This window comes from Tinamus guttatus, unplaced genomic scaffold (assembly GCF_059628265.1).
Source record: "Tinamus guttatus ecotype Peru unplaced genomic scaffold, ASM5962826v1 Tinamus_guttatus_pri_ptg000530l, whole genome shotgun sequence".
NCBI lineage: Eukaryota > Metazoa > Chordata > Aves > Tinamiformes > Tinamidae > Tinamus > Tinamus guttatus.
Window position 1 is genome coordinate 2736088 of NW_028289064.1, and position 12262 is coordinate 2748349.

Below are 12262 nucleotides of genomic sequence, written 5' to 3' on the forward strand. Positions count from 1 at the left end.
CAGAGTAAGTAGCTCTTTATCTTAGCAGAAACAAATATTGCTTTATGGAGGATTTCAAGCTGTTCCATTGGGCAAAGTATCCCCAAATTTCTAGAATCAGGTTGGGGACACACATCATGAAATTCAGAGCAAATCCACACTAGACTTCAACCTAATGCATCACGACTCTCGCCTTCTCCATGCCTCTATTAATCAACAACAGAAAAAGTGATTACATGCAAACAACCCAAAATCCATTTAATTTATGGTTATGGTCTTGAAAAACAAAATTTTAGTTGTTTAAAGTAAGAATGATTACACTTGCTAAAGGGCAGTGTTTCTAGAGGAATGAGCTGGTTAAAGCATGTTCTGTTTGGGAGAAAACATCATGAGAAAAATAAAATTTGTCTAGTTGAAAAGTGAAAAATCAAGAAAGATACAATATCAAGTATAAAATTTGAGGTAAAATGTGAACTCTTGATATAGGATGCTAAAGACACCAATATAAAGCCAAAAGCAAGAAGTTATTTTAGTTTTATCAGGAACAAGTAGAAGTTTAGCAAGACAAGTAACTCTAATAGTATATTTTTCATTAAGCAAAAATGCAGCTACATACAAGTAAATACCCTAAAATCTGTAGTGAAAAGAATGCAATCATGTTTCATTTATATGCATTATTTTAGACAAAGAATAAATTCCTAAAACAAAATTAAACTACAAAAAGTCAGAGAAGTTGGCACCACATGAACGAAGTGCCATAGGAAATCCCCCAAACACAAGGATAGATTTTAACACGAACCTTCATATGTGGGAAATTCTGTAGGGCTGGTAAAAGCCAGGATAATAGGGGGACAATACTTCGAAGAAGCAGAATCAAAGTCAGTAAGTACTTGTCACCTAGGCTGGGTTTTGTTCCAGATAATCATGGGCAGATCAGCTGTACAACATAATCAGTAAAGAATCAAGGCACTAAAGAACCGTAGCATAATTAATGCCCTTCCACATGGCATTATGGAAAACAGGCCTAATCAGAATGGTAAGTTTGATGAGATCAAGTATGATTAAATATGTTAACGCAGTTACCTCTGATTTCTTTAATGTATTTGACTTAATCAGAGATGACATTCTGATTTTTTTTTGAGGGTAATTACACAAGAAAAAAAATACTTCATTGTGGTGGATTTTTCCATACTGTGGTAGTTTTTTGAATCAAAATAGGCTGTTTCTAAAAGATCCATTTTCAGCCTGAGTTTCATGGACTTGATGTGGGAACAGTTAGGAGGAGGTACTTTACTTGCATTGCTTGGTTAGTCAGGATGATCATCCTGGGCTCGTCCAGCACTGCAGTGCATTTCCTGAGAGTGCTTTTGTGGCCTGTATCTAGGCACTGCTCCATGTTGTGCACTACAGTTTTCCATAGTTTTGCACATTGAGGATACGACTGCCTCTAGCTCAGGGAACTGAAGCCAAGAATCAGAACTAAGAATGCATTTTTTCAAAAGGGAAATTTGTGCAAAGTCAAAGCTGTGAGTTATCAAAGAGATGTCCGAAAATGTTGACTTGCTTTGTAGTGCAAAGAATTGCTCTAATTCGGGTTTCTAAAGAAAAACACAATAAACTCAACAGTCTACAAGTATGCAAAAGTAACTGCATTGCTTTATTCTGAAAATCTATATGGGTCTTGATATAAGCAGAAAATACAAATGCAAATGCACATCTTTCTATCCAAAAGTGGTCTGAGTAAAACTGAACACCCTGTTTTTAAATCTACTCAGCGGGTGTTTAGTGCAAAAAATAAAGGTTTATCTTGCCAGAAATAATATGTGTATGCCTGGACACTAGGATAGAAGAAGATTACTAAGAGGGCAGGATGATCTCATCATGGTCAATGAAAGAGAAACACTTCTGGGGACAGCTGTTCTCTTAAGATAAGTGGGATGAACATCCCACGGAAGGACTGCATCTCTTCACTGACTACTAGAGGGACCTAAGGTAATTAAGTTAAGCTGTGTATTTATCTCATAGATAAAGCTAGTGAACTCTGTCACTACAAAATGAAGAGATGATCTGAAATGAATTAGCAATAAAACTATACTAAATTCAGAGCTTACAGAGAAGAGGTAATATTCTCCATCATCATCTTCACCCTCTGTTCTAGCAGCGAGTAACTGCCCCTTGGATTCATTACTACTACTTATGCTAGGCAGAATAGTCGCTTTCTTAGGTAGCTAGCTGAAAAGAAGCAAATTATTTTACATTTCTCATCATCTAGATTTTATAAATAAGCTTACGAGGACAGACTTGCAGAAATGGGGCATGACTTCAAGGAAAGCTTGACACAGAGCTTTTCAGCAATGTACTACAACAGCAGAACTCTATTCCCAAGCACAAGCACAGCTCAGCTGCAATAGCACAAGTTGCTTTGGGAACGTGCATCTTACAACTCAATGCCATTTTCTGTCTCACTCCTCCCTCCATTAATCAAACAGTAAGTTTACACTGCATTTCACCTTCCATCTCCAAGGAGGACGTTCATCAGAGATCAGAGGGCTTGACTCTCTCAAACTAGCACTACAGACCTTAAAAAGGAAGAGAGAGAGAGAATCAGGAAGGCAGTTTCATTCACGGAATAGAAGGATATGGCAAGACAAGTATCCTTCAGACAGGGACTAAGGAAAGCACTGTAGGGAATTCTCCTCTGAACGAAAGAAGCTTACTTTGTTTGTTCCAAAAATTAGGCTTTATACTTGTATATGGGCATCCCTTAAAGAAAAGGAAGGGTACACAGCATTTTATTCTACAAGACAAGCTGAGCAGTTACATATTATTCCTTGCTTAATATTACTTTTCAACAACTTCAAGTTTCAGTGCTAAACAAGTGCAACAATATCTCCTTGATAAAATTTCTCATCTAGATAGTCTAACAGATATGCACTTTTCATAAAGGAAATACTAGAAGAAGCACTACCAGAATATACACTGAAGGACAGTACGCAACATAGTGTATAATACTATATATTTTTTAAAAGCAGCATTTTCAAAGTTTTTAAGCTTTCCAAAATGCTTAACGATTTCAAGGAAGTAAATCTGAAATATGCAGATATTTGCTCACCTGATTAATGGGTAGAAAAGGATGAAATTTATAGACAGCAGGTATAGCAGGAGAATAAGTAGAAGCATATACAGGTTCCTATGATAAGGACAGAAGCAGAGCAAAAGAATTAGAATGAAAAAAAAATGTCAGAAATCGAGATGGGGAAAGAAGTCATCCCTTTCCCCCTAATTTCTTAAAATGAAGCAAACCTCACTCTTTTAATCTTCTAGAAACTTTTTCCCTACTGAAAAGCTAGAGATTAAATAAATGTCTTCACAATGCAACAGTACATTTACCAAAGCCATTCCATGCAGGAATTATATAAGTTAGTAACAGTATCACTACAACTCAACACAAAACTAAACTGCACAGACAGAAGATACACTTTTCATACGCTGATTTTTTTTGTCTCTGCTTTCACATGCCATTGATGAACCAAGTCAACCACAAGGTGAATATTTCTGCTGCACGTTTAGTCAGTTCCTACTAAACAACTAACCTTCTATTTTCTGGATAAAACAAAGGAACGGTTGCTAAAACTGGAATAGAAACTCAAAAGCTACCTGGAGGAAAATGCTAAACCCACAGCATTCGTCGAAGGTGAATTTGCCATTCCACCCACAACCTTTAATAACCCCTGCATCAAGGCTGGGCTTACCCAAAGCTGATTAGACATGGCATTATTATCCGTAATTCCTCTTTCTTTCTGTACATTAAAGCAAACAAAAAGCACTGCACAGAACACTGGAAAGTGCAGTTTATTACGGATTTGTTCAAAATGAAGTCTAATTATTACAGCTTGAGCTTTGGTTAGAGTTGGATACAAGCACATAGTGAGTGCCCTATAAGTAAATGAGATAAAGTGATGTACAGAAAGACTAATATTTTTTGCCTAAAAGTCACTTTGTAAGGGCATTCTATCAAATTTTATAAACTTCATTTCCAAAGTAATTTGTACTGACTGCTCAACCCTAGTACAATTGTGCTTAACACCAGCACTGAGTTACAATATGCGTTTGCTACAAGAATTAAGTGCATTTTCAAATGCCAGTCACTGCTTTAATGCTATTGCAGTGCAGCTGGTAATGGCATTAATCAGAGACTCTTAAAAATGTCTGACCATAAAATAGGCATTTTCACTCCAGTAAATCTCAGTGTTTTGATACTAAGGAAGTATTTTAAAGTTACCTATATTTTCCACCCAGGAAACAAAACCTGGAAGTCACTGATCTTCCATCCACTTAAGAAGATTAATACAGACATACCAAATCCAAAGTATTCCTCCCAAATAAAATGCATTTTTTCCAAAACATTTATCTCAGTTATTCAGCTGGACAGTTCACAGTTGCTCCCCTGATGTTAAAGCTATTCTGTAGATAGTCCAAGTATGTTGTACTGTACATATGAAAAATTTAAAATGTCTCACGGCTTCCAAGCTTGTCTCCTGTGTGTAGCAATCATCAAAACAGATGCTGAACCTCCAATCTTCATCCAAACCATTTAATTCCTTATTCCTTTTTTTTTTCGCCCTCATTTGAAGTTGTTCTATCAACTTTTCCATGAATTGGTTATGGCTTTTCCACAGTTTAGCAACATGTAAATGACTATAACACATTTAGAGAAATATCTCAACAGGCAGACAGCTGTGCAGGAGTATTTTGACTGGAACTGTCCAAACAGCACTATTAAACATAACTATTTTAGTAAAAAGAATATAAACATCAACTGCCGTGGTTTACAAGGAATCTAATGTACTCTAACATTTTCTGTTTTATATATCCATGCTTTAATAATCAAACCTCTAAAACAAATCAGACAACCTCCTTTAAAATAACAACAGATGGCACTAGGCTTTTAAAGCACACTGCAATCTCACAGCCCTTTAGAAACACCAAATCTTTGAATAATATCACTAATAATATTTTCAGATTTAAGGACAGCTGACAATGACATGTTGTAAGAAGCTTGGTCCACTTAGCAAAGCTTTATTTCAATATTATCACATAATTAATCAGCATCACTAACATCAGTACAGTTCAAGGAGCTGTGTGCTGGAGAAATTTTTTTATTTATTTTTTTGTATATATTCATGAGCCACAATTTGGCAGAAATGCAAATCCTTGGGCGAGGGCTCTCTATATCCAAGTGCTAGCGTGACCCAGCACAGCAGGTGCCCCAGTGCCCGCGCAGCTCCCACTGCTTCACTTCAAAGCCTGCCCCTTCCAGCCCTTCACGCTCTCCTACGCTCCGAGCCTGACTCGCGCTGTGCTGGCCTGAAGCTGCTGCATGTGGGATTGCAGCAGGGGAGAGCTGGGTGCCAGGAGCCAGAACAAAGGTTCTGTCTCCACCTTCTTGGCGGCTGCTTAAAGCTTTTTCCTCGGCCCCATTTTCTTTAGCTGGAGAACATCTGTAATCTGAGCTCCACAGTTGTCATTTTGGAGACCGGTCTGTGAAAAATGCGACTGCAACTTTGCTTTCCTCATTAAACTGTTTGCTTTAGGACATCCTCAAACTAGAAACTGCTAGGAACTTTTGTGACCAAGTCAACACGACTAAAAGTAAAGCAAAACCCCAAAGCCACAAAGCAAATTTCAAAACCAATTTTCTCATTTTTCTCTGCAGTTCACACACTGGACTGACTGATGAGTCATATGTCCAGGCACAGAGATTACCCTTAATAACAACAGACTGTAACAACTTACTTGTCATATACGGATGGAACAAGGAAAACTTCTGTTACTGTCTGCTTACCTCTATCAACTATTTAAGAGAAGCAGCATTTCCACAACTAAGTGATTATATGGAAAGATTACTCTCTCCAGTGGCAAAATTTATAACAATTTTTATCTTCACTCGTCCTCTAGGCAAATATCCCTTAAAAATAAAAATTTTTGGAACAGAATATTTTATCCAATACTATCTCTTTCAAAATACTAGACTCTCAAAAAGAGGAAGGTTTTCATTAGCCCTTCAGTCTGCACCAGGAGTACCCTTTCGAAGCACAGCTCCTGGTCATGGGCCACATTGCAGGGCAGACTCAGTAGTAGACAGAGTTTTGGAAGAGAAGAAGTCAGGGTGCTCTCCTGGAGCCCATGCAACACCACAGCTGCTGACTACAAGACTAAATCCACAGACTGTTTTTACTCTGAGGCAAAACTCCCCTAGATAGTGGCATGGATACCAGGTCCTCAATGCTAACAATTCTGCACTGTTGGGCCACACAACTTAACTGATGTAGAGACACCAGCAGCATGTGCTAACAGCAAAGATTTCCTTCACACATTTCTACTCATCTCCCACTCCATTCCTTAACACCGAGAAGACAATATCGCTCCACAGGTTCCTGCATTTACTCAAGTGTTCCTAGGAGCCAAAATGATGGCAGAGGGAAGGAAGGAAGATGCACTCGGAGATGACAGTTTTAGTAACGTGTAATGTTAATAAGCTCACCCTTATCAAAAGACTTGATACTTGAAATCTTAAACAAATTTCATGTATGTTGTGTGTGTGTGGGGAGGGATTTCAGTCATTACACCTGTAAATTCAGTAGGCTTTCAAACCTACTTACTGCTTTTCTTCTGCTAATGTAATGACTCTCTAACTAATATTGTAGGTATCAAGACAGCAAAGTCATATTTTCATTTAAAGAGCTCTCATGACAGGAAAAAAAAAAATTTTAAACAAGCCTAACAGGAGTAGCAGGAGCTAGTAGCTAAATTTAGGCATGCCTGTCTAGTTGGATGCATTTTCAAAGTTGTAGTGTTTCAAGCAGGGTTTTTTTTCCCTTTTTTTTTTTTTTTTTTGCTTAAGAAGGATAGAATTACCTTCTTCTTCAATAGCTGTTCAACTTCCTGCATCTGTGCAGTACGATCTGTGACAGACACTTTTGCATACTCCTGCTTTTTGCTCAGCCTGCTCTTCCAATCTTCTTCACCACTCTTCTTCAACAATGCCAACCTAGAAGAAAAAACATGCCAACCGTGTGGCTTTCAATATTATACTTCTAACATTATTCTCAAAAGCTATCTTTGTCATTTCAATAGAAAATATTAGTAAATTTTAGGAACTAACACTTACTACAGCTATTTAAATTTCATATGTGTATAAGTTTCACAAACACCATGGCTTTACTGAATGTACTGAGTGGGAAACATCCGATAAAAAAAAAGCATCTAGATTTAAGACAGGTAGTGGAAATTTTGAGTATAGTCAAGGGAATCTAGGATACAATGCAACAAACACAAGTCACTCTTCTGTTGACTATAAAACATTTAGGAGGACTAGTTCAGATATGAATTCTGTTGGAAATAAAACCTATGTGTCCGTACAAACCTTGAGTTGAATAGCTCTGGACTGAGGGGAATCAGCAAGGAATACAAGGAGCACAGATATATGGCCTGCAATTTAATTCCTCGGAAACTCATATCCATATGAATTTCCTAGCTTTCAGAAATTGAGTATTCCATAAAATGTGTATCTGTAGTACTTGCGCAAACAGTAGCACTGCTCCACTAGCAATTCAAGTAGAATAAAAATTAAGGAAAAAGCTATGCAATAAAATTTATTTAAAGCATTATGGTAAAGACTATGCAAAACTCTTATCCCTATTAAAGGTTGAACAGGTTCAGTATTTAAAGAATTGGCAACCTATTCCAAGCACAAGATATAGAGGTTTGTTAGAGATGCGATTCCTGATATCCTCATACCAAGTCTTGTCCTGAAATGACAAGGAGAAAAAAACTAAGACTGCACAGATCTAGCCAGAAACCAAGTTTCAGTCAGCTGCTTCCCGCAACCACATGGGCACATTCAGGGATGACCAACTGGCAGTCATATGAACAGAAAAAAGGAAAAAAAAAAAAAAAAAAAAAAAGGAATGATGTAGACAAACAAAAAAAACCCCAATGCAACAATCATGATTTTCCTGCTTAGGAAAAAATTATAATTCTAAGACTGCTTCTATCTCACTGAGGACATTGTTTTCTACTCTGTTATAAGGTTGGATTCACACTAATTCTGCATTCCTCACTTATATGTCTAACAAATCAGCTCCCTCATAGAACAAGACCACACATCTGCTGTGTCGAGTGGTGAAATTGCTCCTTAAAAAGCCACATATGTCCAGTACACAACTGAAAACTTCTCTGCTGTTTAAATCTAAAGCAACACATAATTTTAAACCTTGGAAATGCTTCAAACTGCTCTAACTTGGCAGCAATTGGAGGTCTGCCTCCCCTTGCATAAGTAAAGATGCAAGAACTGCTGAATGGATTCTTGCAGGCAGCCCACCAGCTTGGTAGGTTAATTTGAACAGTAGTTGATTCTCCAGAAAAATATGCAAAAATATGACAACTAACCCTTGTATCTAAGGCCTACTGTCTACTCATTTCATTGCATACCTCTAGTTTTCCTCCTCTGATATATAATGAATAATCATTCATTATTCACTTTTGCAGTTCTATTCATACTGCTTTCTCCCTTGCCTCTAGAACTTCCTTTTTTCTTCATCTGAAAAATTACTTTTAGTCTTTTCTAGAAAAAGCTTTTTGTATCTCTGTCCATCTGGGTCAGCTTGCTCTTAAGACTTTTTTTCATCTGTTGCTGAGATAGAATGATCACAATTCCAGAAGCATCAGGATAGTAAAAAACCTTCATAGCAGAAGCAAAAGGTTGGATTAATGAAATATAAGCACAAGTTCAACAATGATTTTGCTTAAACTAGGAGTGTTGCTTGAAAGGCTTTGGCAAGAATCCAGACAGGAAAAGTGACAGAAGTGACAAACCTCTCTTCTGTGGCAATATTGCAATACCTTAACTGCTAGTGTTATCCTTGAAACATGTTAACCTGGCCACAGGCCTGGCTTTCACACGCTCGCCACGGCCAGGTGCTTTCAGAGGTCCCTCATAAATCTTGGAGGCCAACTAAGCAAAGTAAGTACAGAAAGGACGTCGACTGTCAGAGTGCATAAATCCACTATACCAGGGCCTTGCCTATACCAGAAAGTCTCATTCTGGCATCCATGTATGAGAAGAGGCTGAAAAGCAATAGCTTAGGCTGGTCTCCTTCTGATGAGCAAAGGTTGGAGGTCCTCCAGTTAGGAGAGGTGTCTGCAGCTGCTGACAGTGGTGGCCATGCCGTAGGCTGACTTGCCAACAGGAGCACATGGTGGGGCCTGCCAGCGCCTTGGCTCTCCGTGAGGGTGCAGAAAGGGGCAGTCACACACAAGCAGCTCTCCACAAAGCCCTCCAATAGGTCTCTCTTCCTGAAGGACTTGGCCAGACTCCTGCTTTGTCTGGCTTCCACCACTGATATGTAACACATCTGTGGATTGGCAATATTATCTAACTAGATATCTATATATCTATCTATATATATAGTTAGATAATATATATAAAACTATTCAGAAGTAGGAGTCTTTGCTCCCCTTCACTTCCACACTACGTACTTGCAGAACACAGGACATCTGCTAACTGAAGCAAGGGTTAAAGCAGCTTCCATTCACTACCAAGTTTTAAATATTCTACCCTTTCTTGTACTTTCAACTAATAAGAGTTAAGTGGAACATTTTTACCAGATGAGAATACAGAGCTAGTATTTAGCCTGCAACAGCAAGCTTAAATAATATTTGGTTATCTTCCTTGAAGATCATGATTTCCATTCTTCCATGTAATGCAGGTAATTCTGAGGATAGCAGGTCTGCACTCACTCCGCAAGGATCGTATTGCTGTAGGTCTTTGTGGAGAAACACTTTCATCTAGACCAGCATGTGTGTATCCTGCCCGAGTATCATTACATCTGTGGAAAAGCTGTTCCTCTGGAAGGTGAAAGAATGCCTGACAGAGCCAGCAAAATCCACTGGATGGGAAGATGAAGTTAGTGAATGTAAAAGGAAAAAAGGAACTCCAAAGTGTAATAGTTAATCTTTAGCAGAAATGTTCTTTGAGGTTTATGAATACTTGGCATCAGCTATAGCTAAGCAAAAGAAAATGACTGGTTGTAGGCATTTTTTTTCTTTCCTTTTTTTTTTTTTTCTTTTTGAATTCTGGGGCAAGAAGTAGACCACTGTGGTGTTATGGAAGACTAACACGTTTTGATACCAGCTCTGCCATTTAAGGTGTTTGTGGAATCAGAACTTCCAAATTCCTGACAAGAGTATAGGCATTTTCCTGTGTTGGCTTTGGGACTGACTAGACAGTCTCGGAGGCCTAAATAGAGTGATTCCAGACTGTCAGTGTGATGGACAGTCTTTAAAATTAGTTCAAGAGACCAACTGAATTGAAGCATTAAATTTTGGACTGAGACAGTTGCTAATGCTTGGATCTCCCCTTAGCCCTAACCTCTTTTTCCCCACCAGAATCAAGGAAGACAGATCATTTACCACTCCGTGCAGAAGTTACTGGACTTAAGTCTTACTTGTCCAACCATTTGACATATTTACAGAAGACAAAAAAGGTAGCCTCAAAATGAACAAACAAGTAAGCTGAAAAATATAAGTAGAACCTTCAAAATGGGAAGGTCTGTGTAGCTGTGCGAGCTGCAACCCTGCCCTTCTGTTCTCTCTTTTCTAGAAGGGAGAAAAGGAAGCAGAAGGATGTTATGAGGATAACTCATGTGTCCTTCAAATACATAAGGAATTTAAGAACAATGCTATGGAATCTTCTTTAAAAAAGTGGATTGCAGTTCCTAGTATCGCAACAATCTAGTGATATTTGCAGAATGTTTTCACACAGTGAAAGTTTAAGCAAACAGCCACTTTTACTTACCAATTCTAACTCAAATGGTGAAAAACTGAAGTAAGATTAGGCCCATGTGTCAAACTGAAGTGAGTGACCATAATCCTGCTTACTGATCCCCTTGTAGTTTGGGCCTGAGTTTTTGCTCTCAAAGTTTAATTTAAATTAGAATGACTTTCACAAGCAGCAGCTATTGCTGTCATGTTCAACCATGAATGCTACTGTCTGCCCAAGCACAGAACACAGGGTTTATTTCCAATTAGAATGATCTTGGTTTGGAAAAAAATAATTCTAACACTTCTACAAATGTGTCCATCTCATTACCTTTTGAAACATATGCAGTAATTTTTCAGAAGTCAAAATGGCAAACATATTTCTAAAGTGAAGTGGGAAACATCACGGAGTCAATCCCTAAAGTCCCTGTATTGACCTTATTAAAGAGACTACTCTCAGTAGAGAATTGCAGCTATTAAAAACAAAAGAAATCACATTATAACCGTTGTAATTGAAAACAGAGCCTGAGGAAGCTTATTAAGTATATTAGTGCAAATGTAACTATAATATGTATTTTTACTACTTTCATTTTCTGAGCCACTTATTGGTTATTCAAGTGGCTCTTTCAAAATCAGATTACCACATTCCTTTGAACAGTAATACTCATTCACCATCTGCCTTGTAAGCATGTCAGACGGATTAGCTGCATGTTTCTGCCGTTAGTATTTGACATCTAATGAAGTCTAATGATCTCTACTCAGCTTTTTCAGAAAGAGATTTAAAGCTCCTTTTTATACCATCACTCTAGGTGTATTTATAGAGATCATTTCAAAAAAGTGAAATCTAATTACCTCTCCTTAATTGACATCGTTTTGCTGGAATTATCAAGGACGTCCTCAGTTGCTTGCACTTTGTTCTCTTCAACAGAAAATATCTCACAGGGATTCTTATAAAAGTTTCCTTCCAATTGCTCAGAGAGCTCCTGCAGTCTAGAAGATCCCCCAGGGGCAGTGTGTGAAACTGTCCTCAATGCTGATGTGCTGGTGAGCTCAGAAGTAGACTCAACATGATCTGTCCATTCAAAAGAAAAGTGAGGAAATAATACTCAGTGCTATAATCAAGCATATTTTTACATTGCTAGCTTCGAAGAAGCAAATCTGTTATTTAAACATTCAAATCACATACTATCCTAACAGATGAAAACTTTCTGGCTGAGCTACAGTACAAAGATGGATCATTCAATATTATCCACTGAAAAGACAGGCTGTTTTTCTGGCTGAAGTTCACATAAAGCAGAGGGATCACGTTCAGTACAAAATTCCAAGCTTCATATAAAGCAGGCACAAACTCCTCCTCCTGTCATCACAACAGGAAAATGAATAGACGGAAGAAAAACAGAGGTGACCAAAAAGTAAGGGAAGAGAAGCAGATACAAAATTTAGAAGAGAAATCAGCTTGTAC

General features: G+C 38.0%; 1 protein-coding gene across 1 annotated transcript in view; it reads right to left on the minus strand.

Annotated features, from left to right (window-relative positions):
- Positions 1-12262, minus strand: part of SVIL (supervillin) — a 98484-nt gene that overhangs the window by 24379 nt on the left and 61843 nt on the right. Inside the window, exons 16-18 of the mRNA XM_088534007.1 lie at positions 11653-11872; positions 6898-7030; positions 3092-3169 (exon numbers count right to left, since the gene is read on the minus strand). Of these exons, the coding sequence (XP_088390133.1) occupies positions 3092-3169; positions 6898-7030; positions 11653-11872 (431 nt within the window). The remainder of the gene's footprint in view (positions 1-3091; positions 3170-6897; positions 7031-11652; positions 11873-12262) is intronic.